The sequence below is a fragment of the Notolabrus celidotus genome, chromosome 4 (genome assembly GCF_009762535.1).
Source record: "Notolabrus celidotus isolate fNotCel1 chromosome 4, fNotCel1.pri, whole genome shotgun sequence".
Taxonomy (NCBI): Eukaryota; Metazoa; Chordata; class Actinopteri; order Labriformes; family Labridae; genus Notolabrus; species Notolabrus celidotus.
In genome coordinates, this window is record NC_048275.1 from 13,866,511 (window position 1) to 13,893,022 (window position 26,512).

A 26,512-nucleotide genomic window follows, 5' to 3' on the forward strand; every position below is an offset into this window, starting at 1 on the left:
GTAAACCACACCAAAATGACCAATAAAGAAACATAAATTTGCAGGTGTTTAATTTTGCATCTTGGTTTGTTAAAGTAGCCAACAAAACCATTTGTCTGCAGACAACTTTTACATTGAGCAGGGGAATGACTTGTTAAAAACTTAAGTAAACTGAGCATCTATGTCCTGCTCACTGATGTCCTACATCAGGTTTCGATAAGTTGCTGTATTTTCTAAATCGTATACAGCTGCTGGTTTGCCTGCAATCTCCTTCGTTCTATTATAAATGTGTACTTTATACAGATTCACAGAGCTCCACCAACATAGAGTACATCAGTTATAACAGAAAAATGTAGGTAGCAAGACATTTGTTAGATGTTGGTGTTGAATCACTGATTGAATCAACACTTGTGGATTTGAAGAGTGTTGCCATTATTATACCACAAGGTCTACTAAGGCTGGGGTTGTATGACAGAATCAAACATAATTAGAGATTATTCATAATAAAAGATATAATCAGATATTGTATTGACATTCAGATGCTTTCTTTGAAATCATGCCTGGGGGATGATTTTGTGATTGAACCACGTGTCTCCCTGAATCAATTTTGACCTTGATAGCATGGTTTTAGCTTGGTGGTTGGTTTAACTTATTTGAATTGTTTGGTCAGTTTTAGTGGGCCCTGATCCAAACTGCTTTTAGTTCACATGGCTTAATTGATGCTTTGGCTCAATATTATAAACTTCCTTTCTTAGAGTCCAGATTTTAAGCATTTGCTTGAAGGAGAAGAAAAAAAAACATCTTTAAAATATGATTATAAAAACTGTAAATGCACAGGTTTGCAAACTTTACCACCAGGGACAGAGAGTATCTTATTTTCCAACTGATACATAGACTGCTACACTGACTGACTGGATTTTCTAAGATGATGTGAAATGCTCCTAATTAAGGCCTGAGCGCTTTCAGAAGCGCTGGTATATTTTGATATATAAATGTCCTTATATCCCTTCAGATCATTACAGGTTCTTATTTCTGTTTTTGCACTGTGCTGTAGATCACATCTCCATCTGCTGGTTCGGTCTAACGAGAAACAAAAGCAGAGAGAATCAAATGTCAAATAAATATGGACTAACAGTATTACTAAGTCATTTCAGCTTTTGACAGATGTCTGCTTAGAGTTTGAATCAACCACAAACCGCTTGTTGCACATGATCCTTCATCACAAAGGCGCTGTATGTCACGGTGTCTTCAGTTCTTTGGTTCTGTTTGATGAAATTCACAGGAGTTTGAGAAGCAAATACAAAAAATTAGTGGCAAATGTGTTTCTGTTCAGGCAATGCTCATTATTTCAAAATAAGACGAATGTTTTTACCTTCCTTTGGCCTGCCAAACCTTTTTTATGCTGGATTTTAGCATAGAGCACTTCAGGATCACTCTCAGTTTGTGAGTCCTGTGATGGATGAATTTGAAATTAGACAATGATGTATTGAAACAATGCATTTATACTACAACAGTTTTCTTCCAGTTTGAATGCACATATGCTGTGTTTATTGATAAATAAGTGGACGAGTTACTCTATATCCAGATATTGGTGTTAATATGTGTACTGCATGCGTAAGGATCAACTATGGTATCTACGGTCAGTTTAGCAGATACTTTAAGTTCATTGAAATATTCTCCCCAAAGATGCTCGCACAAAGTCAAATCCATATGGAAAATGCTCAATATTTTTCAGTGTCTCTTGCAAACTTTCAGGAAATAGCAATAAAGTATAAAATGTTATGCCATACAAGATTAATGAAATCCAAAAAACAATCTTGGGCCTAAAGAGTGTTTTTACCGTTGTATTAAATATAGTTCTGGTCATTTATAGTCAAAAAACAACACTCACTTCAGTTTTTTCACACTAAATTGATCAATTCATTGGTCATAATTCTGGTAAAGATCACAAAACATAATAATAAGAGATATTGGTTATATCTTACCACGGTCATGTTAGGTGCCTGGGGTTTGGACTTACCTAAAACACATTTGTTTTTGACAAAGAGGCGTTATTATTACATATATCCAAATAATTTTTTAATTGATGTATTTGGGCATTTTTGCCTTTATTGGATAGGAACGCTGGAGAGAGACAGGAAATGTGGGGAGTAGAGAGTTGGGGAAGACATTTAGCAAATGGTAGAGGCTGGGAGTCGAGCCTGCGACAAGGACTGTAGCCAAGGAGCATGCTTATTACTGTGACTATGACTATGTACAATGTCTAAATTCTTGAGTTTGTTTGAGCAGATTTTGCCACAAACTTACGTTTTAGCATCCTCCATCCCAAAAAGGCAGCAGCAACTAACAACAGCAGTAAAATGAAGGTGGTGATGAGAATTATCATCTCAGTAAACCTAAAGGAAAATCAGAGGAGCATTTTAATAAAAACCAAGAGGGATATGTTTTTGCATTGTTTCTGAATTTGGCCTTGACATACATCCCTGCAAACTTAGTCATTTACTCAGAAATCAATGATACCAATCTAAACTGAACCTCTATGTTTCAATATGCGCTATGTTTCTTTATGCGCTTCAGAAGGGATAATATGAACTGGATTTACCCCTTGTTTTCATCTTGCAGGCTCTCTCCGTTTGCCTGAATGTTGGTGAAGTGAAGTCCTTCTGTAATGTTTGGATGATTAATATGAAAGCTGATCATCTCAATCAAGTTAATTTAGGTGTAAGTCTTTTTTTAAGGTTAATGCAAGATATCACTCATTATTTCAGGATGTCTTGTCTAACATTTATCACGTCCACTTACTGGCCTCATTTTTATAACAGATATACAATTGTTGGTGTCTTACTTGTTGTGGTATCTGCTGTTTCTGCTGTAGATGAGGTTACAATATTAACAGTTAAGTGCACCGGCATCTGAAAGTCTCCATTGTCACACCAGTACCAGCCACTGTTCTCTGTACTCAATCCACTCATAGTCACATTGAAAACATAAGGGACCGTTTTATTTATAGTCACTGTTGTTCCATGTATTGATCTGGTCTGTTTTGTCACACAGGTGCTGCCCAGCTTGCACCACCCCATTTTTTTCTGGTATTTATAGTGGCACAAAACAGTCACACTTCCTCCTTCGAATGCTGTGATTTCCTGTTGGTCCACATGAACACTTGGCAAATCTTTTAAAAAAGCACAACAGAAAAATGAAGAAAGTCTGTTTTATTTCCCATACAATGTTGTTGAATAACTGACTTCTCTCTGTTTTTTACATTAAGTAGTTTGAAAAATATTTTTTACCTTCAGTGACTGACAGCTTAAAGTGTTGCTTGACATCTAAGCCCCGGTTAATCTCCACAGCACACCAGTACCAAGTTTCTCCCGTCTTGTACGTACAATCATTAATTGTCACTGTGAAGATTTCTTGCTTTGGGTCATCAGAGATGGAAAACTTTCCTGTATTGTCTCGTGTATCTGTTTTAACAACATATGAGCAAGAGCTCCAACGATATCCTCTACACAAGTATTTCACTTTGTTTCTATAGGATGGCTCATAGAGGCATGGGATGGAGATGGAGCTTCCAGCCTTGACTGACACCTTTCTCACTGTAGTAATGTCACAGTGAAATCCTGAGAAAACATCAGAAGACCCTTATTTCTTAAGAAGTGCCTTCTAATACATTGTGCATACAGCCACTCACACTTGCAAGTTACTCAATTCTAACACCTGCGCCAAGTATCACAAGTTAGTTTTAAACTTATTTCACACAATATTATTATAACAACACTAAAATTGTAACACAAATCATACTACACATTAATATTCTTTTTCATTTATGCATGTTAATCTCATTAGCTGCAGCTTGGACTTACCTATTAGCCCAGAGAGTAACAGGTAAGGAAGGAATGGAGAAGTCATGTCTGCATCAGTGTAGACAGTAAATGGGAAATTTCACTGTCATGTAACCTTTTTCTACCAAAGTCTCTTCCCCTTTTTGAATAGCATTGTCTTTGTCCCCTTCTGTTCGTGCTATTTTGCAAGACTTATCCACAGAACCAATTGATGTTGAGTTTTCTGCACTTCCTATGTTAGTTAGACATTATGTAAACTAGTTACTGAACTTTTAAATTGGTCTTTAACTGCAAAACTAAGCTGTAACTGGACTAAAGATGAAAATTTGCTTTTGGAATAAAAGTAGAATAGAATAGAATAGAGTGTACTTTATTAATCCCTGAAGGGAAATTCAGGTGTCTGGCAGATACAATTACATAAATCACATAAAACAAGTAATTCAGGTGTCTGTCAGCTCATCTCCCATTGGCTAGAGAGTTATGAAGCCTAATGGCTGCAGGGATGAATGATTTTCTGTATCTCTCAGTCCTGTAGCGCAGAGAGATGACTAGTTTGTCCAGTCGCCTCGCATCCATGTGTTTTATACTGCTTCCCCAGCAGACTGCAGCATAGAATAACACACTTGCCACCACAGACTGATAAAACATCTGCAGCATCTTTCTGTTTCTGAAGCGCTGTTTCGAGGCCAATCGTCATCTATATTACTATTTTTATACAGTCTATGGCGATACCACACTTTTAGGATTCGATAGATACCAAATACTTTTTGGGCAATTTATTCGATACCCGATACTGATGCCGATACTTTCAGTGATTTAAAAAAAAGAATAAAATGCAACACTTGAAAGACAACTCCCATGACAAATACTGTTCATTTAACAACTTTAATATGCAAATCCTTCGGTGGCCTTTTCTTAAACAATGAAATAAATTTAGAAAAACACATAAATAATTTACATCCTTAACTTAAATTCTCTGAGTGGAAAGCTTAAAACAGCCTCTTCGGGACAAAACTTTGGAGTAAGTTACCCTAAAAGAATCAAAAGTGACACATGCGCTTTTATTTTGTATTTATTAATTAGTATCAATATTTTATTAGAGTAATCCATACTCAAATGAGTAGTGTGTGAGAATCGATATATCGATACCACAGAATCGATACGCCCACCACTAGTGTACGTAGCATAACAGTATAAGAATAACCTACTGCACGTTTTTTTCGCATTAAAGGTGACATATCATGCAAAATCGACTTTTTAATGGTTTTTTACCTGAAATATGTTTCCCTGGCATGTCTACAAACCCCCCGAGAATGAAAAAAATCCATCCTGCCCCTGTTCTGATTTCTACACCTTTCTATAAATGTGTGTGAAACGAGCCGTTTCAGACTTCCGTGTTTTTGTTACGTCACAACAATATCCGGTCTGTCGCGGAGTCGGAGCTCGGAGCTTGTTCAGCCCATAGACTGTATAAAATACAACTCAACCCCTCCTCTGTTTTTCATTACCTGCACACATGTGTGCTAACAAGGAGCTTAGGAGGGAGGCATGCTAGTTGTAGGCTGTCTTAATAAACACGAAGGTTGGTTTTACTCCCCACGTCTGCAGATTTGAAGATCTAGGGAATGATTTTTATTTGTCATGGAAAAGTGCTAGCGCTAGTTAGCATAGCTACATAGCTACATGTTTGTAGCTGTGAACCAAGACACACATCGACATACTGACAAATAAAACAACAAGTAACACAGAATCTGTGACCAACCCTTCAGAAAGGTCCTGCTGCCTTTCTGGCAGAGGTCGGTTTTACTCCCCACGTCTGCAGATTTGAAGATCTAGTGGATGATTTTTATTTATCATGGATAAGTGCCAGCGCTAGTTAGCAAAGCCACATAGCTACATGTTTGTAGCTGTGTACCAAGACACACGTCTACATACTGATAAATAAAACAACAAGAAACACTAAATCTGTGACCAATCGTTCAGAAAGGTCCTGCTGCAGGCGCCTCAGAGTTTGAGCCTCCTAGCCAACAGCTACAGTGTTCCCACAGGCAGTGTTGCCTCTCATTGGATGACTAGTAATCTCAATATCATCAAAATTGCTGCGTTATAAAAATAATTCACCCCCCTGTAGCCTACAGTGTGTGCCAATCAAGATATGAGCTATCCAGACTACACTCGTCTTTTGTACCAGGCTGTGAACATGTTTATTTCTGCTGTAAAAATCGCCTTTTTTGAATTGGTGTGTATGTGGTTTCCCATACTTCTGGAGCCAGCCTCAAGCAGATTGTCGATGAAATGCAGTTTTTGGCACTTCCACATTGGACTTCATTCATAAAAACAGGACTAAGAAATCTCCCCCCAAATTTGTTGTTTTTCTCAATGAATTCCAATTATACCTAAAATCATTGAAAATAATGAAAAGGACCAAAAGCACTTAAAATATATTATTTCCTAAAAGAATTCCCCACTGAACTGTAAAATGATGCCCTCTCCTTACTCAACTTATTTTATTATTTATTTTCTATGTATGTATAATTTCTCATTTGCCTTAAATTAACAGCTCAAGCTGTATTGTTTCTGTGTCCTTAATGATTGTTTATGTATGATGCTCCTTCTGAGTGTACCCATTGTTTTTTACGGTGGCCCTGAAGGGCAAAACAAATTTACAAAAGAAGAAACACTTTTACACAGCTGGAGACAAATTTACATTTTGGAAAACATTTTTACATTTTATAAAACAAAATTACAAAATCAAAAAACTTTTATCAAGGCCAATACAAATTTACATTTAAGAAAACAAATTCACAAAAGATGAAATACTTTTACAAAGTTGAAGAAAATTTTTACAAACAACGGAACACTTTTACCGTTAAGTCTGACTCCTTTTAGCCCGACTCCATTTAGTCTGAGGCTATGTGGTCTGAGGCCATTTTATCTGGATTCTGACCATAGACTGTATAAAATATGGACGTAGTATCTGTGACGTCACCCATCTGTTCCTGAGAGCTGTTTAGAAGCAAATCGACGGCAGCAGCCATATTGGTAATGCGGAACTCAACTAGGCAGAGTGTGACGTAGTGTGAGTCTCTTAGCCAATGGCTGTGTGTTCCCGACCGGGAGTCACGTCAGTCATGTCCTTATTTGGGCAAAACTCCTAATCTTAATATCTTCTTAACCGTCACGTTAGAAAAAAATTCACCCCCCGTACAGTGTGTGCCATTAGAGAGATTAGCTTTGTAGGGCCAAGACTTTTTTTGAACCAGGCTGTAAACATTTTTATTAATGCTGCAAAGATCGTCTTTTTCCCATTCATATCTATGTGGTTTCCGGTGTTTCTGCAGCCAGCCTCAAGCTGATTTTCGATGTATTGCAGTTTATAGCACTTCCGCATTGGCTTCATCATTTGAGACCGGAGTTTGCCGCTTGATTCTGACACATGATGAAGGTTTTGCGGAGATATGACTGAGCTTTTCTGGGGACATGATGCTTTTTCATCTGAGGTCTGACACCTCACTCTGAGACCCGAGGATGTCCTAATTTGTAAACCATGTCGCTCCGTTTGGTTTCTCTCCATCAAAACAAACTAAATGACCCCTCACTTGACCATTTCTGGATCACTTCCAGTATTTGGTACATTCCCTTTCCAGAAATATGAAATGTTAATTTGTTTCAGAAATGCTACAATTGTTCCGTTTGTAAAATTGTCTCCAACTCTGTTAAAGTGTTTCGTCTTTTGTAAATTTGTTTTCTTAAATGTAAAATTATTTTTGCCTTGGTAAAAGTGTTTTGCTGATGTAATTTTCTTTTATAAAATGAAAAATGTTTTTTTCAAAATGTAAATTTGTCTCCAACTGAGTATAAGTGTTTCATCTTTTTTGAATTTGTTTTGTCCTTTAGGGCCACCGTAGTTTTTTAAGTACATCTAAAATAAAGTTAAAAAAAAAGAAGAAAATTAAAGGCACGAGACGACCTCACCAAGATGGCCGACGCAATGGTCCACGTCGATTGTTGATGACGTTTTTATGTAACTTTTGACAAGTGCGCGAAATACAAAGCGACAGGAAGAGGACCTTTTTGTGTTGTATGTTTTATACGCGCTGAGTTACTCTCCTCGTCAGTAATGGAGTACGGAAAGGAGAGAGTGGTGGCGTTAGTGGACATGGACTGCTTCTACGTCCAGGTGGAGCAGAGGATAAACCCAGCCCTGAAGAACACTCCCTGTGTGGTGGCCCAGTACAAAACGTGGAAAGGGGGCAGGTGAGTTTCTGGCACAGAGACTTATCATTTGTGATCAATGCATCTGAAAGCAGACTGCTACACAGAGCAGGGATGTTAAGCCTTCTGGATAACATCAGTAAACACAAAGTCCCTTCCTATCATGTCTGCTTTTACTCTGCTGTGATCCAGCAAGCTTATTTGTTCTGCTTCTTTCCAGCTTGTGTCTTGTCAGTTGCATTGACCATATGAATTGCTGTCTCTGTGTTGGCAACTCACCCGCCTTTATTATCCAAGGATAACCATCTTTTCCATTTACTTTTCACTCATACTTCTGATTTGTTAACGTGGATCTAAACTCACTATCATCCTCTGTTAGTATCATAGCTGTTAGCTACGAGGCCAGAGCCCATGGTGTCACCAGGAACATGTGGGTGGATGATGCAAAGAAGCTGAGTCCAGATCTCCAGGTGGCACGAGTGCGTGAGTCTCATGGCAAAGCAGACCTGACACTGTGAGTCCTGGTGATTGATTGTGTAACTCCTGCATCTATTCTAATCCTCCTGCTTGTGTGACCAGTTAAAAATGAAAATAACATACCAACCCTTTTTTTGTAGTTACAGAGAGGCCAGTGTGGAAGTGATTGAGGTGATGTCTCGCTTTGCTGTGATTGAGAGAGCCAGCATCGATGAGGCCTACATGGACTTGACGGCTGCGGTTCAGGAGCGGCTGAAAACAATGACAAACAAACAAATCGAGCCTCACCTGTTGAAGGCCACCTACATTCAGGGGTTCCCACAAAGCCTGCCTGAACAGGAAGCGTCTGCAGGGGAAGCTGCCTTAGATAAAGGTATGCTATATCACGCCTAATTGAATACATACGCACCAAATCATCTGACCACATCACTCCTGTTCTCATCCAACTTCACTGGCTCCCTTTACAACACTGCATCCACTACAAAAACCTTCTCCTCACCTATAAAGCTCTTCACAACCTGACCCCCACTTACCTCCACGACCTCCTTCACGAATACACTCCCTGCCGCTTCCTACGCTCAACCTCTGCTGGACTATTAACCATCCCATCGTCACGCCTCAGTACCATGGGTGCCCGAGCCTTCAGCTGCTCAGCACCCAGACTCTGGAACTCCCTCCCCCCTAACATAAGACAGTCAGACTCCATAACATCATTCAAATCCCAACTCAAAACTCACCTGTTCAAACTGGCATATTCACTCTAACTGGACTCTGTGCACTTCACTCGTTTATTTTTACCTTTATTTATTTATTATATCTTGTTTGTTTTAATAATGTTTTAATGATGATTTTTTTTATCCTCTGTAAGGTGACCTTGGGTGACTTGAAAGTCGCAACAAAATAAAATATATTATTATTATAATTATAAATATTGAACACAGAAGGACACTTAAGAAACCACAACATCTTGTTTGTCACCAGAGGAGCAGAGGTCCAGAGGTCTCCTGCAGTGGCTTGCATCCTCGTCTGGCCCTGTGGTGGGAGAGCAGAGCTCTGCAGAACTGCAGCTCGGTGTGGGCGCGCTCATCGTGGAGGAAATGAGAGCCGCTGTAGAGAAAGTCACAGGTTTCCGCTGTTCAGCTGGAATATCGCACAATAAGGTAGGAAAACCTCTGATTGAAGCAGTAGCTGTGTTTTCTATGAGCAAAGTTTAGTGTTGTTTTATTTTCTAGGTATTGGCCAAACTAGCCTGTGGTCTGAACAAACCTAACAGACAAACTGTTCTGCCTTTGGACTCCGTGGCAGAACTTTTCAACTCTCTACCAATCGGCAAGATGTGAGTTGAAAGCACTACTCTGCTGCTAAAAATATCTCATGAAAGATTGCACTGAAACTGATATTAAGTGCCTCCTGTCTTGTTTATTTCTTGTCCACAGCCGTAACTTGGGGGGTAAGCTGGGCGCCTCCATAACAGAAGCTCTGGGGGTAGAGAACATGGGGGATCTTACTCGCTTCTCTCAGGCACAAATAGGACAGCACTTTGGAGAAAAGACAGGGTGAGACGAGCCTGATATATCTGTTAAAATGTTCATGTGACGATTGTCTGTTTCCATGGGAGGTTAAACTGGGGAATTTAGGAAATATTCCAAATTGGAAATTTTCCAAGGGAATTATGGGAATTTATGGGAATTAACTGGGAGTTGAGGGTAATTTAATGGAAAGGTATCATATCAAAGCATACTTTTTTTTTTTTTTATATATATATATATGAGATATCCATCCAAAATAATACAATTAAAACAGATTTATTTATAAGTAGAACTTCATCAAGTGTTAAATATTTTATTGAACAATCAATTGTTTCATTGTAGAACAAAAACATGAATCTTGAGTTAAATATTACTCATCCCCCCCCGACCCAACTCATTCAAAAATGAACAAAATGCAATCCCAACAAAGTCCCATTCAAAATGTTGAATGAAAAGAGCCCCATACAGTGCATGTAGGGGGCGTGGTCTCAATAGCCCTGCAGTAAGCAGTGTACTATGTGCATGTGATTGAGGAATAGCATAGATATTCATCTGTACTTGCATGAAATCTGGTTGTTTTAGTCAGGATTATGCTAAAATATATTTTCCCCAACTATATTTAAGTTCCCTATTAAGAGCCAACCTTCAATTTAGTAAATTCCTGGTTTATTCCCATAAATTGCCGTTAATTCCCATGGAAAGTTTCCAACTTTGAAAATTCCCAGAATTTTGCAACCCTAAAGATAAGTCTCAATGTGATCAGTACTCACTTCATTACTCACCAAAAACACTGAACCCTTCTTCTCTGCAGCCAGTGGCTCTACGATTTGTGCCGGGGGATTGAGTTTGAAGCAGTGAAGCCCAGACAGCTTCCCAAGTCCATCGGCTGCAGTAAAAACTTCCCTGGGAAAACATCACTGGCTACCAAAGAGCAGGTACAGACCATCAGTGTAGTCCCCTTGTGCTCCATCCGGCTTCAGAAATGATTGTTCCATCTGTACATTGACTAAAACTTTGTGTGAAGACAGTTGGTTCAGGGTGTTTTTGCAAACATAGTGACGTGGTTAAAACGTATAATATTTCACCTAATTTCCCTTCATTGATGATTTGTGAGAGCGTCTCAATGTCGGTCAATAATAGTTTCCCCTTTGTAGGTTCAGTACTGGCTTCATCAATTGGCCCTTGAGCTGGAGGAGAGGCTGACCAAAGACAAAGAAGTGGTGAGAAAGAACAGTGTGTGGTTAATTCAGCAGAAGAAAGTGTTTCCCCAACACGTGCTTGGTGTCACGGTCATGTTTGGTACAGTAAATATAACTGGGGTTCACATACTTCCTGTTATTTCTCAATGCTGTACAGAATGGTCGAGTGGCTAAGCAGTTGACAGTTGGCGTGCGTCAGCTCGGGGACAAGAGGCCGAGCAGCTTCTCGCGCTGTTGTGCCTTAGTGCGCTATGAAGCCACCAAAATCGCCAGTGACAGCTTTGCCATTATCAAGAGTCTCAACACAGCAGGAAACCACCAGGCTGCATGGTAATTAAACTGCAATGATACAGTTAGATATTTTGATTTAATAGCGGGGGGAACCTTGTGTGATTTATTAACCCTTTGTCTTGCATTCCTTCCCAAGGACTCCACCCCTCACCCTGCTCCACCTCTCATCCAGCAAATTCAGTGATGCTCCGTCAGCAGGGGGCATTGCAGGCTTTCTGTCGAGTGATGTGACGGCAACCCAGAGCAATGCCACACAGTCCTCCACACAGTCCTCCACACAGTCACCATCTGAAGGGAAAAATGGCAAACAATCCAACTCCATCCAGTCTTTCTTTCAGAAGGCGGCTAAAAAACAAAGAGAGACAGCTACAGAAGATGTAGACGAGGATGAAGATAAAGGCTCCCTGCAGTCTTCTTCACATAAAACCTCTGCGACGGATACCAAGGAGGAGACGGATACTAAAAGTCTGTTTCCCTCTCCTTCTAAAAAAGGATCCAATTCAGGTATTTCCTCTTTCTTCCAGAAGAAAAGTCTCGAAAGAAGCTTTCAAACCTCCGCTTCAACATGTAATGAGACGGAAACTGGAAAAACTCCAGAGCCTGTCGATGAAGAAGACTCTGAAGATGCTGATTATGTTGTGTCAGATCTACAGGACAATCATGCCTCAGAGTTCACTTCCCACCAGTCGCCATGTGAAAAGTCAAGAGACGAAGAGGAGACTGATCCGGAAGTGAATAATCTTCCTCTGAATGTGTCAGGAGAAGACCTGTTAGACTGTGAACGCTGTGGTGAAAAAGTGCTGGTCTGGGATATGCCTGAACACAATGACTATCACTTTGCGCTTGACCTCCAGAATTCCCTCTCCTCATCCTCAGGTTCAGCAACCACTCTCTCTTCCTCGTCTTCCACTTCCACTTCTTCTAATGTTCCCTCAGCTCCTTTCAGAGCAGGAGCAGCCAGCACAGCAAAGTCCTCCTCCAGAGGCAAGACAAAAAGCAGAGGCCAGTCAGGACCTCAACCGAAGCGGCAGAGATCTCAAGGGAGAAGTACTGGGACTCTAGATTCTTTTTTCAAGAAAAACTGAAATGGTCCCGCAGATATGCAAAAATATTTTTTAGATAGAACAAAATACACAAATCTACTAAAACATATTTATAATGTACAATAATACAAATTGTACATATTTCCTCAGGGAGTGGAAAGCCATGATGAAATGATATGCAACATAAAAACTTGTTCAAAATAATCAGTGTTATTGTATTTTAACAGGATGAGAAACATTTATGCAACATGAGAAAGGTACGGTGGCCCTGAAGGACAGAACAAATTAACAAAAGTTAAAAACTTTTACAAAGATAGAGACAAATTTACATTTTGGAAAACATTTTTACATTTTATAAAACAAAATTACATCAGCAAAACACTTTTACCAAGGCCAAAACAAATTTACATTTAAGAAAACAAATTAACATTTCATTTTAACGGAAAGAGAATGTACCAAATACTGGAAGTGATGGAGGGAGGAATCATTTAGTTTGATTTGATGGAGAGAAACCAAACAGAGATGGACATGGTTTACATATCCTCACATCCTTAGGTCTCAAAGAGAGGTGTCAGACCTACCTCAGGTGTCAGACCTCAGATGAAAAAGCATGTCTCTGGAAAAGCTCTGTCATATCTCCGCAAAACCTTCATCACGTGTCAGAACTCAGATGAAACGGCCTCAAACCACGTAGCCTTAGGCTAAACGGAGTCAGATTCAACGGTAAAAGTGTTCCGTCATTTCTAAAATTGTCACCAACTTTGTTAAGTGTTTCATCTTTTGTAAATTTGTTTTGGCCTTGGTAAAAGGGTTTTGCTAATGTAATTTTGTTTTATAAAATGTAAAAATGTTTTCCAAAAACATGTTTTAAAAACAATTGTCCTTCAGGGCCACCGTAGAAAGGTGATACTTGAAGGAACATATTTCAATAACTTTTTTAAGCTTGGTAGAATTAATTTTGGCATTTTGTTGTAATGTCCTTACTTGCCAGCAGATGGCACTTATGAGTCAAATAAAGAGCTGGAAGCCACTCCTCATATAAATTTGTTTTGCTTTGAATTTGAGGTACAGGAAATAAAATGTGTTCATTTTCCTAATTACTTTGTGTGATTGCAACATTATGAACTGAGTTATCCTGGTGTGATCCACGCCTCTTCTACAATGAACCTCATGATCTTTATGAATCAATTGTCATTGCGTTCTCTTGCATCAGCTGGAGAGTAGATTAAAAAGTGCAACACCAGGAAATGAAACCTTTATGAACTACAGTATGAGAGCTGAGTCACGACTCAAGCACATGTCAGACAGTACATAAAACACTTGGAGTATGATGACATGGTGGAAAACTTAGAGCAACTTTGTAATTCATTTCAAAGAAAACAACTGCACATGCTTAACAGACAATAAAGGTTTTATTCATGTACATCAAGATACACAAATTAGATCTGTACATAAATATTGCATTTCACCCAAATAATCAAAATATCACACTTTCAATTGAAAGACAAACAGGTCTGAAAGCTGATTTTGAAACAGTAAAGAAGTGTTGCTGGCTGTGAAAAAAGTGTTAACATGAACAGTAAAACCTACAACTACTAGAAATCTATAAAACTCTCTCAGATGTATTAAAACAAACACCTGATTTCAAACTTTCTGATGGCTAGAAAAGATTTTGGTTGAAATGCATTCTCAGCTTTCCTCTCTTTGATTTACTGCACACAAACTGTGCTTCGCAACAAACATAGCTATTAACAAAACAGGGCACACGTTTCAGTCGTCTCCTTCAACATCCGTGTAAGTTGGACATCAACCTTTGAATATATATCACGCCAACATGCTAGAACAAGACCAACGACAAGGCCAACAGCAGCCCTGAACAGATAGTTGCATCTAACATTCATTTTTTTTAAAGTCATCTTCTTGTATCAAAAATCAGATTTAAAGAGTAGCACCAACTTAAGTAGTGAAACTTTGAGGTGGAGTGGAAGGCTACACAAAGAGTAGCTCCACCAGGCACTGTGTTAAACCCCACCAAAGTTAGTGACATCAGTAACATAAGTGAGGACATCAAGTACCTCCAGCACAATAGCTTTTAAACACAGCTCCATCTGTAGGCAGCATTACATCACATATAACCCATACTTAAGCATTTATCTTTGGGAGAAACGCCCTTCTTCTTTTTCCTCTACCCACTTATCAGCAACAGAAACCTCCACAGGAGGAGTCCTGTAAGAGTGGAATGCTGTCTAACACCGGATCTTCACTGACCTGAGTAACTAAAGCACTTGAAAGATAGGCAGCAAGATCATTTCTACTCTGCTGCACTATAGTGATGCATATTTTGTGACAAAGAAAAACACATTATTCTCAAAGACACACGTGTTTTGAAACAAGTTTAAAAGGTGGCTGCCAATTTGAGTTATCCTGGCAGGCTGGGTCTTACTTACCACACCTTGCCAGCATTACTATAGCCTGTAGATGGTTTAGCTTACATACGACTGAGAACTGAGAACCGCAGTCATTTGTCAGTGCTGCCAGCATATATCATTAGCTGCTATCAAGAAAGGAGAACTGAGCTCAAAGGCTTGTTTCTCTCATTCAGGCACTTTGTTGGTAACAAGCTGCTGTGTTGACACTACAACAGTGACATTAGTCAAACACCCTAATGTCCAATTATCTCGTACTAGCAGAGGTTGTAAACGATTACCTGCCAAAGGAATATCAGCACTATTATTTATGTTTCAGTGCAAGTCTGTGTGTGTGTCTGTTTTTAAAGGTGTTGTTGTAGGAGTGCATTTTGGTGTAAACTGTGTAAGTAGCACTTAAACATGGATGTGACTGAGCAATTTTCCAGTTGCAACCCCGTGTTCTCTACAGGCAATGTATCACTTTGGTAGATGTTGCTTCGTGAATATGATGAGCAGGTGGCTGTAGGGTTCACTTTTTACCAGTGCAGTATAAAAGCATCACTTTAAAACACCAGACTGAAGTAAAAGCGGTTTCTCTAAAAGGCTGAAGTGGAACATGGAGGATATTGGTGACAACAAGGCTTTGGAAAAAGGGTGGTAAAACAACAAAATCCTCTTAAAGGGATTTACTGTGTGAGGGAGAGGGTGTTCTTTGGAGAAAGCAAAGAGGCTGTTTCCGTAAAGCACCTTGTTTTATAGGAGGGACGGTGTTTTTTCTGGTGTGGTTCTCCAAGAAGTCTTAGGATTCCTCGTCCTCGCTTTGGGGTGGTAGGTACTGAGCAATGGGCTGTAACTTTGTGACATGGCCGATACCTTTGGTCACGCCCTGTCTGAAGAGGACCTTAGCCCCCACCTTCAGGTATTCAGGGTGTTTGATGAACTTGAAGAGAACCACTGCTTTCTCTCCTGTTCTCAGCTCCTCCTGTGCGGTAACATAAGAATGAGACAGAATGAGAATCACAAAAAGAAAAAATTCAAATAAAACAAACCCAAGGAGGATAACTCTAATGGCCCTTTTCCACTGGCCCGTCTTAGCCCTACTCTACTCGACTTGACCAGACTCTACTTGGTTTGTGTTGCGTTTACACGAGCGCAGTACCTTGTGTCAGATACCAGTTTTTCGTACATGCTCTGCTCTGGTTCCAAGCAAGCTGAGCCGATACTAAAAGGTGACGTTGATGGACTGCCGGCCACTGATTGGTCAGAGAATGTCATCACCGAAGAGTCATGAGCGCGACGCTCAACACAGGAATCAAACCCGCCCTTTTTAAAAAACGACATCAGTAATGTACAATGTCTGCACGCAAAGTTTCTCCGTGGTTTCTCCTCTCTCGCTCGGCCTGCGACAAAAAGCCACAGACCGAGCAGCAAGTACACTATTGCCTCCATGTCCTCCATTGTTTGTGATTGTTGTGTTTGTGTCGCGTTCAAAATGACGTGAACGCAGTTTCGTGCAGCAGTTTCACGCAGCTGTGTTATGACGACCCCGCCCACCGTGAGTCGGTGCTCGGCCTGGTGGAAAAGAAACCCAAACCGAGTAGAGCCGAGTTGAGTAGAGCCGAGTTTAGTCGAGTAGGGCTGGAACTGTGTAGTGGAAAAGGGCCATAGAAGGAAAAACTTTTCATGCAGTGGGTCTTCTCACCTTGCCATACACAGCTTCCACAGTGGCGGTCTGTCTCACATTGCCGATGTGCACAGTAACCTGGAAGCCTTTGTGGAAGGTCTTTGCATGAAAGAGCAGCACGATCTCAGCCTCAAACATCCAGCAGATGGTAGGATCCATCTCCGGACTCACCATCACCATGCCCTGTAAGCAGAAAATCCATGAACACCACACACATGAAGATTAGAATTCACGTTTACTGAGGGTGAAGTTCTGTTCAAGGTAGTTTGTCAACTATTAGGCAGAACTGAACTTTCTCTTCCATGGGGTTACATTTCTTCTTCTACTTACTACTTGTGTATTATTTCCCAAATCAATCAGTGATCAAGTACTTATTCAGGTATTCATCCTTTAGAAAACAGCATTGCACAGTTCATCTACATATTGAGGCACACAATGAAAGAAAAAGAGAAGGTTCCACATTGAGACAATAAGTTTCTGACCTTGCGTAGCAGCGATCGGTCAAAGTCGCCCAGGGCTAGTGTAGCAGCCTGTCCTGCCCTGAGTACCCTGCATCCCGAGCGGTTTCTTTGAATGCTTCCGACTCTCAACTTGTGGAACTGGCCTGAGTCTGTGGGCCCTACCACCAGCTGATCCCCCTCACGGCAAATACCACTGCACAAGCAAAGAGGGAATGGAGGATCAGACAGAGTCCATGCTGAACGACAGGTAAATGAATGAAAGAGCAGAAAGTCAGAATGATATCACACTGACCTGTACAGAGTACCTCCCACCACTGTCCCTACCTCTGGCACTGTGTAGATCTCATCCACCTGTAATGATGCACATTGCTGTTAATCACATAAAAATCAACACATGTTAATGAGCAGAGAGAATCTGTGCCAGCTGATCACCTACCTGAAACTCAGTTAGCTGTTGCATGAGCTCCTCCTGCTCCTTGCTGTTGCTAAGAGGAGGGATGATGTTAAAGAAGACCTTCAGCAAGTCCAGACTCTCTCCAGACACGCTCGACAAGGTGAAGATGGGTGTGATACTACCAGAGAGAGCACAGGCATGAAATCAGAACACATTTTGATGCTTTAAGTCCAATACAGAGCATTACAAAGATCATCGTCACATTAAGTCATTTAGTAGTTTCATACTTGGGTGACTGGGCAAACTGCTGTGCTGCTGTGACGGCGTCATCTGTGCTGCTTATCACCATGGGCACCTTGTTGCAGCCCGGCTGCTTCAAAACACGCTCCAACTGCCGTACCGTGCGCTCCACTGTGGCTCGTGTGCAGAGGTCCACCTTACTGATGACGATGAAGATGGGCACCTTCAGGGCCATGGCAAGTCCGAGATGCTCTCGTGTTGTACCAGCTGAAAAAGAGGGGTGACAAGAAGTGAGATTGAAGTTAGATTGATCAGCTCTTCAGGTTTACTTTGCTCCACTGGACCATTCAACAGCATCAAATTCATTACAAAAGTTGATATAAGGGATTGCACGTGTGCTTCTACAGATCAATTGCACTATATCAGGCATGTCCAAAGTACGGCCCGGGGGCCAATCACGGCCCAAGGCCCATTTATTTATGGCCCCCAAGCTTCCATCTTAAAATGTGTTATTTATAGCACAAAACTAAAGTCAAAACGTCTCAAAAGCTTCATATGGACTACTTGTATAAAGCCAAAGCACTGGGAATTCTGCAAGACAGCAATAAAGAAGAAACACAAGAACTCTTAAAGTTGACAGGTCTTCAAATTTATGTTTTTGTCACAATGTGAAAATGTTCTTGATGAACACTAAAAGTTCAGAGGACACAAAATAGGACACAAGACAAGATCAAAATTATGAAATTGTGCAGAAAAGGCAAAATTTGGTGCATATAAATGGTTCAGAACGCAGGAAAAGGATGCTTTTGTTCTTATGTTCTTGTGTCTGCTGGTCAGACAAGTCTTAGAAACAACATGAAAAAGAAGTGTGATGAAATCCAGATCGTGATCCTGCCATAGAAAAATAATGATGATACAAAATTTTTCCCACATTGCTCGACCCTAATCAAAAACATTTATCTCCAGAAGAAGATAAAGTTTGCAAATGTTTACGTGGCATGTGGAGAACTGAGGAACTACCTAGTTACTGATTTATTGAGAAAAAGTTTAAAATAATTGGTATTAAATATTCATATGTAACTTTTATAATTCCTAAGTCTCAGTAAGAACCACTGGCCCTGAGGTATTCTGACAAAAGTTTGAACATCACGGCACTATATAATCAGGAGACCCCGTGTCTTCCCCTTGAGATACGTAGGGAATTCCTCATCCTTAAGCAGAAGGACTGTTGTGACTGAAGATAACACTACTTATCTGCCAACAGATAACTTAAGTTTAAGGGTCAGTAGACCATATACACTAACTGGTAAGCTGAGGTAGATTTTGCAATGACGTCTGATTGTTATGTCAATGAAGGAAGACGATAGGGTCAGAGTGCAAAGAGTGTTTAACTATATATGGTTATAAAATCATTAGATGACTTGACTGCTATAGAAAATCTTCTGAGTCCTGAATGTGAAATGCACAGTGGGTCATGTGCCGTTGTAATCAAAGCTTGCATGTGCCAGAGAAGCCACTGTGTACGTTTATTGTCTTGTTTCAAATGTGGGTCACATCCTAGCCTAAAGCACGGAGGAATCCAAGGGCACTGACCCGTAACACATTTACAGACAGACAGACAGACACGTACTTGGAGTAGTCTGACCCCTCATCAGCTGAGCTGTGGTTTGTTTTGCTGGTTGTGTCATATTTAGTGCACTCAAGGTAAAGGTGAATGTGATGCTAGTCCCTTGTCCTGCTTAAGGTAAAGGTTGAAGTGGAGTTTCCAAAACATCTATTAAAAGAGTCACAGAACTATCCCAGAAAAACAAGCTGCCCTTTGGCTTTTTTGGCTCAGGGTGAGTCCTATGCCTTACACAGGTCTGTTACTCCGTGTTTCATAATTTAAACTGTTGCTCTTGGGTTGCAGACACCGTGTCTTCTTTCTGTCTGTTGCAAAGCAGGGTATGGTACTCATTCTTGACCTCATTTCCCCCCCAGCCAGCCCTGTTATAGAACAGACACCCACAAAGACATGGCAATCAATTATAAATTAAAGGATAACAATGTAGGCCGACTCCTCAGTCACTGAAGTCCCAGTCAAATTTTAACATGACATAAATAGACTGTGCTATGTCAAGATGGCCGAGCGGTCTAAGGCGCTGCGGTCAGGTCGCAGTCTCCCCTGGAGGCATGAGTTCAAATCCCACTTCTGACACAACCGTTTTCCAGCAGGTATGTAGGATCTCAGAGATAACAAATTCTCCTTGTGTTTGCATTGGCCTTGAAACTGCGCACGAGACAGTGACAGATGTAGAACTGCAGTATGTTGCCCTGTACAGCCACTGTCACTGCTCCTCTTTGCAGATGACACTGACAACAAGCAGACCATGCTGTATCTTATTTTTTAATCCTGTTGAAGATGCCTCTGATCTCCCGTTTGCAACAGTAGAGCAAAAGACGATTGCAGCATTTTGAGGAAGAACTTCTGGAAAGTGAAACGAAGGTCTTAAAAAAATAAAACCCAAACACATGATTTATGTTTGAGCCTCAACTTTGTTAAAACCCTTTCTGCAAATCAGTGAAATGTCACATTCTAAATGAGAAAACCTCACAACGTGCGGCCATACATCTGGAGCAGCTGAATCTAGTTCATCTAATGACATCAGCAGCCTGTCGGCTAAAGCTCTTAATACCATGTCCGAGGCTCAGATTTCATCTACATGTCTCTTCGCTATTTGCATGAATAAAATATGACTAAGCATTGCTTCATAACCCGATCATATTAAAGGCTTTTGCTCCCTAAAGCAGAGAGACTCTGCACAGAAGGACACACTGTGCTCTTATCTGAGCCCACACACCGCGCCCAACACGCCCCTCCTCCTTCCTCTTTTCTCACTGAGTGTCAACACGCTACCGAAATATGTCAGGATGGCCGAGCGGTCTAAGGCGCTGCGTTCAGGTCGCAGTCTCCTCTGGAGGCGTGGGTTCGAATCCCACTTCTGACAGTTATCATTTATTACTACTTCCTACAACAATAGAAATGCTTTGGCACTACTCTGGTTAGAAAGTAGATAAATAGGGGAGTATATAAGCAATCTGTATTCTTAAGCAAAGCAAAGAATGAACTGCAAAGCAAGTCCTGCAAGTTTGAGCAGCTCAGGTTTCAAGTATGTCCTAAGTGGACCTGCATATCTTACACCCTGCACTCAGTCTCGGTATCTCTGATCATAAGAGGTAGGAGTGAAACCTTCTGCACATTTTGTGCTACTTTTTAATGCACTTGAAAGTTTAAGTATGAGACCTACTAATCTGTATCTTGTTTTCTTTTCAGTTGTAGCACAGAAAAAATACTCAGAGCTGTCGCCTGGAACAATAAAACCTTGTGCAGTTTGAATACAACAAATAATGGTCTCCTCTTGTAGCAGGTACCATTGTATGTTTTGAATGTTTTCCCTGGAGTTCTGTCCAAACGCATCTTTTCTTGATAGATATAGGTATCTTATCACAGAGAAAGACTAGCCTTACCCATATGTACAATGCTAACAGCTGCTCAAAACAAACACCTTTAAATATTGGGCTCATAACTTTCTTCAAGTGGACTGTTTCTTCTGCAACGTCAGCAATGTTGACATACACAGTTTCTTACTGAGTCATTTGAAGGTCTCAGGTCTTTCTGGTCTTACTCCAGTGGGTCAGGGGGCTTTGACATGAATGGATGGTATTTGAGATATTTTTGGACAAGTAGTGGCAGCCAGGGACGAGGTGAAGGTGGTAGGCCATGGTCGTCTGTTACATAAGGTCAGATATCTCATGTTTGCCAAGTGCTAAGCTACAGCTGCCCACTACAGCTTGGAGGTGGGGCGTGCACAAACATCAGCTGTCTGTCAGACTGGCTCTGCAGGTTTCTAATACCCCACTCTGTCACTTTGACAGATGCACTTTCAACTTTGCTGATCTGAACAGTAAAGTGAGAGGATATGTAGGAGCCATGAAGGATTCAAGTGTTTATATTGTATCTTATTTTGAAGTTTAGGGTAGGTTATTGTTTGTATATTTTTTGTGGTGTTATTTTTGTTGTATGTTTACAGTATAGTTTATTGTGGGGTCAGTTAATTAGGTTATTTATGGGTCATGTGTTAGGGGCGGGGATATTGAGTTCATTTAGGCCACCTGTTTACTTTTGTTTGCAGGGAGAGAGAGGGGGTGAGCTGGGACTCCTTACTTTTTGTTGACCGCTATTTATCGCTTATTTTACGCTTATTATTGCTATTTTCGTTTGTCTTTTTATCATGATTTGATCATGTAAACATACTTTTTGTGCATTAGTGATTTTTGCTTTTAGCGCGTCCGACACTAACTTGGTCCAACGTCAGCCTCTCAGCTGCTTTTGGCTCTTTGTAGTCGCTACAGGATATATTTCACAAAGAATGCACTTGAATACACATATTCTGATGTGTGTTTGTTTACAAAACTGTAAGAAACTTTAATTAATAATTTCCTACTCACCAATGCCCGTGTTTGCGCTGACAACCAGCATAGCGAAATCTGGACAGTAGCTGGTGAGGCCGAAGATGGTGGTTTTCAAGTACTTGTGGTGACCCGCCAGATCAATGAACGTGATCATTTTAGAAGCACTCTCACAAATCTCCTCGGCTGTTCGAGACTCGCTGTAATTCACAACCTGAAAGGGACATGATTGAACACACATGTTCCTGAGTGATTAACTTGATGACCAGAGTCAGACTGGACAACACTTGCTGACATTTCTTCATGAGCATTGTATTTCTACATTGAAACTATGTGTCCTCAACGCATATCTTGATGAGGAAATCATGCGATTGTCATTACATTATGTTATATGATTATGCTGATGCTGAAAAGCAGTAGTATACACACAGGGTGCACATAATCCATTCTCAGGCATAGGATCTTCTCTTACCTCTCCTTTGCTGTTGAATCCGAGGATTTCAAAGCTGATGCTAGAGGTGCGACCAGTCTGGATCTCATGTAGATGTCTGAAAAGGTTGAGCCTCGCTCTCCCCCGGCCATTGTCAAGCTCGCCCTGTGTCAACACACCTAACAGAGTGGACTTCCCAGAGTCCACATTCCCCAGTACAGCTACTCTTAAGTCCAAGAACTGAATGAGGAAAAAAAAGACACAAATACTGAATTATGACACAGAAAAGACTCATCAACAGCTAAAAAACAAGATTCCATCGCTTCACTAACCTGCTGGTCATCCGGGACCTTACGAATGAGAACTTCAGCAATCTTACGAGGCACATCAGAGTCATACTCCACCTCTCGTTGTCTCAGAACAGTGATATCAGCCCCAACTCTGTCAGAAAAAAGACCAATCAAATGTATAAAGCAAGATGTTTTTGTCTGTTTGTAATTACAACTAATCACATGTTGTTGTAAACTGCCATTTGCTCTGTATCTTTCTTTAGTACATTCTCGTTTCATGTTTTTACTGGATTTGAAATTGTGACAGTCAGCTTTGAAAACTCTTGACTCACTTCTCTGCCAGCTTATGAAGCGTTTTCAGCGATGCCCTCATGTCTTCCTCCGACAGCCCCACCAGCATGCCATTGTCCTCCACACCTATTTGATAGACAGCTTCCCCTCGGCCCTCCTGCAGTCGCCATTTCATCTGTGTTGCCAGGTGCTCAAAGCGGTATTGTGTTGGATTCACCAGCTTCAACTAGACCAGGGAAAAGACTTCAGAAATCAGTGCTGAACTTGAACCTAAGGGTAAATATAGTAGGTTGTAATTCTGATGCATGTGACCAAACAGTTAAAATGATAACTGTAGGACTGATTCAATTAAAATCCGACCATTGTTAATAATGATGTTGCGGTGGAAGCAGCTGTCTAGGTACTAAAAATGATCTTGCTAATCTCTCATGGTATTAGCTTTTCACTGCAGACCCTGTGAGGCTGTCCTTTCCACATTTTGACAGTGGACCTACATAGCTTTGACAGCTTATTGTATGACATTTCCACACTAACTATGATCTCTTCATTGATAAAAGGTTATATAAAGATGCAGCTTGGAAAGAAACTCTTTTGCACACAGCACTGTATTTGCATGACAGCAGATTTGCTTACCTTGTACTCTATATTTCCCTCTTCAGCCTGAGAGACAAGGGAGAGAGACAAAGAGGGGCAGACAGAAACAGAGCAGGAACAACAGATGTCAGACTGAAGGGAACTGAGACAACAGGTTATTGATTTTTTTAAAAGACAGAGAGAAAAGGCAATCCAACAGAATGAGCGGATGGAGTGCTACTGTGAAAAAGTTGTCATTGAAAGCCACACAAATGGACGAACTGCCTAAAGCTAGCCTTAATATGCAGCTACCCTGACTGTAAAAGTCAAAACACATTTTAGGTTACGTCTATATATAAAGAGTGTCAAATATCTGGAGTGTGTACTTATGCTAATGATCCCTGCAGGACTGTGTAGTTGGAGGGATCACCTGAAGACAGAGGATATGTTCAGACATGTCCAAGTTATTGTTTATGACCATGATGGGAAAGGGATACTGCAAGTCAGTTAAATGCAAAACTACTGTCATATCATAATATTACTGTAAGAATATAAAGTTTCTGTTAATAACCCTAAACTGCTTTATAGAGATGTGACGTTCGCGAACGAGTCAGTCTTTTGAACGGCTCTTTTAAGCGAACGATGAGAACCGATTCGCAATTGTGAGCCGTTCATTTGGAAGCCGTTTTTATATCCAGATTGCCCACGCTGCCTTCAAGTGTCACCTGCGTGCCCCGTGAGTCTTTTGCTCACACTCATTGTCAACACTTTGTTATTGTTTACATTGTTTTGATGTGGATTCGAGTCAAGGAGCTGTAAAGTAGATCAGGTGTAGAAACACCAGATGGGGTTGTACAATTTTGCATTCACATTTTTCTAATGTCCTCATTTTTATTCTGGTTGTATGTACTTTTTTTTACATACATATATATTTACTCTTATTTATTTTTTTAATTCTGTATTGTTAAAATGTTCCTTTGTGGAAAATTTGACAGTAAAGTTGTTTTGCGTGGAAGTTATCTGTAACCTGCATAGTTTTTATAGTGCCACAAAGTTTTTTAGGTGAGGGAAAATTCAAAATAGTGATCTCACTGTCAAAGCATGGGGATGTGGCTCCATCTTATGGAATGTTTACAATGCCAAATGAGATTATAATTAATATTTCAGAATAATTCCCACCATTAGAGTATATATATATATATATTGGTGGGATGTGTAAGTTTGAATTATTCTGATCCAAATCTTATTTTATAACTGCTACCAGTGATTGTTTCCTTGATAAAAACGAGTTACCCCTGGTTGACTTCTAAAAAATAAAGAAATATAACAATGAGCCAGTCTTTTGAACGGCTCCTTAAGATCCGGTTCCCTTCAAAAAGCCACAAATCCCATCTCTAATGCTAATGATCCCTGCAGGACTGTGTAGTTGGAGGGATCATCTGAAGACACAGGATATGTTCAGACATGTCTAAGTTATTGTTTATGACCATGATGGGAAAGGGATACTGCAAGTCAGTTAAATGCAAAAATGTGATCATAGCACAATATTACTATAAGAATATAAAGTTTCTGTGTAAAACCCTGACTTTTTTTTATTTGGCTCCATGTTAAAATTAAGCACCCTGATGTCAACACAATCCCTTCTTTCAAGTTTCTGAGGTAATAAAGCTTCACAACTGAAGGTGTTGAAGTTTATGTAACTTGCTGTGCAAACTAATAGTTAAAGTAAAGATGTGTTACTGTGTTGTTACACAGTTCTTGAGCCAATGCCAGGGACTGTCATTACTACATACGCTGGATGGTTCGACCCAGTCCTCCTAACCCGCCCCCTGCTTCATATTTACAAACACAGCTGTCCCTCTAGTGCTCAGGAATACACAAGCTATCTTTAGGAGGCAGCTTTAAACACACATTTTGATGCCCTATAGCTAAAATTAATGACAAATTCTGATTTATCAGGTATTTGAGATTACTTCCGACAGTCGAGTATAATCGTCTAATTCATTTCCACTACCGGTGAGTTAGCTACGTGTCACTGTGAGCTCTGAGACAAGTCAGGGCACGATTTAAAAAAAAAAAGTAGACTTATAAATGGAAATAAACTAAAATAATTACACATGCACACATGCAATTCCACATTGTTATTACCAGGCTTTGCAAAGGGTCGTGAATAATGTAAGCTTCATGGCGCTAGCTGCGACCTTAGTTGGAGTTCCAGCCTTACCTCCGGAGGTAGATACGGGGTGTTATTGCTGGGTTTGAAGTTGCGAGAGAACCGAGCCTTGGACTTCTTGTTGTTCTTAACGCAGGCTTTTTTTGAGGCTACCCCAAAGCCACTTCCCTGCTTGAAGCTGGACGCTTGAGACCCGGAGCCGTGTCCATTTCCTGAGCCAAATAAGTCCGATACCCTCTCATCCATCAGCTAACGATGACCCTAGGACCTAACTTGTTAGCTAGCCTTCCTCTATTTGGATACAATGATATTATATTATCAGGAAACACTGCGAGTTAAACGCGCTTTTTTGTATCGTCCAGCCCTCCAAACAAAAACAAAGCACCGACCCCCCTCAAACTCTTCACACCGAACAATAACAGGACCGTCCGAGGCTGGCGTTTTGAGTTTACAGTGTGCTGACGTCACATTTGTTCAAGTGAAGGGGGTGCGTGATTCGTTTAACTGCACTGCGCGAGTGAGCGGTGCGACTTGTTTTGTGAAT

The 26,512-nt window shown here is 40.6% G+C and overlaps 3 protein-coding genes and 1 non-coding gene across 8 annotated transcripts; 2 read left to right on the forward strand and 2 right to left on the reverse strand.

Moving 5' to 3' along the window:
* Positions 1-33: 33 nt before the first annotated feature.
* LOC117811121 (CMRF35-like molecule 1) lies at positions 34-3,993 on the reverse strand. 2 transcript variants are annotated; one of them, XM_034681196.1, is made up of 9 exons: positions 3,843-3,993; positions 3,270-3,443; positions 2,825-3,151; positions 2,582-2,642; positions 2,287-2,375; positions 1,965-1,999; positions 1,352-1,429; positions 1,176-1,241; positions 34-1,059 (listed from the first exon to the last, which is right to left on the reverse strand). In XM_034681196.1, the coding sequence occupies exons 1-9, from the start codon at positions 3,886-3,888 to the stop codon at positions 1,006-1,008; spliced, it is 930 nt and encodes a 309-aa protein (XP_034537087.1). In that variant the 5' UTR covers positions 3,889-3,993; the 3' UTR covers positions 34-1,005. The 2 variants fall into 2 exon arrangements, with proteins under 2 accessions (XP_034537087.1, XP_034537086.1); XM_034681195.1 differs by having other exon boundaries at positions 3,270-3,599.
* Positions 3,994-7,798: 3,805 nt separating this feature from the next.
* polh (polymerase (DNA directed), eta) lies at positions 7,799-12,925 on the forward strand. Its single transcript, XM_034682754.1, has 10 exons — positions 7,799-8,078; positions 8,416-8,550; positions 8,654-8,886; positions 9,495-9,673; positions 9,746-9,849; positions 9,950-10,069; positions 10,854-10,977; positions 11,197-11,262; positions 11,399-11,571; positions 11,669-12,925. Exons 1-10 carry the CDS (start codon positions 7,942-7,944, stop codon positions 12,615-12,617), a joined length of 2,220 nt encoding a protein of 739 aa, XP_034538645.1. The 5' UTR covers positions 7,799-7,941; the 3' UTR covers positions 12,618-12,925.
* Positions 12,926-13,968: 1,043 nt separating this feature from the next.
* On the reverse strand, positions 13,969-26,436 carry gtpbp2a (GTP binding protein 2a). 4 transcript variants are annotated; one of them, XM_034681819.1, is made up of 12 exons: positions 26,020-26,436; positions 23,856-23,882; positions 23,264-23,448; positions 22,974-23,082; positions 22,684-22,881; positions 22,251-22,425; positions 17,810-18,029; positions 17,565-17,700; positions 17,421-17,479; positions 17,150-17,321; positions 16,686-16,850; positions 13,969-15,965 (listed from the first exon to the last, which is right to left on the reverse strand). In XM_034681819.1, the coding sequence occupies exons 1-12, from the start codon at positions 26,212-26,214 to the stop codon at positions 15,783-15,785; spliced, it is 1,824 nt and encodes a 607-aa protein (XP_034537710.1). In that variant the 5' UTR covers positions 26,215-26,436; the 3' UTR covers positions 13,969-15,782. The 4 variants fall into 4 exon arrangements, with proteins under 4 accessions (XP_034537710.1, XP_034537713.1, XP_034537711.1 ...); XM_034681822.1 differs by having other exon boundaries at positions 25,944-26,434; XM_034681820.1 differs by lacking the exon at positions 26,020-26,436 and adding an exon at positions 24,226-24,291.
* Positions 20,667-20,749, forward strand: trnal-cag. Its single transcript has one exon. It is a non-coding gene; the product is annotated as a tRNA-Leu (tRNA).
* Positions 26,437-26,512: the final 76 nt, after the last annotated feature.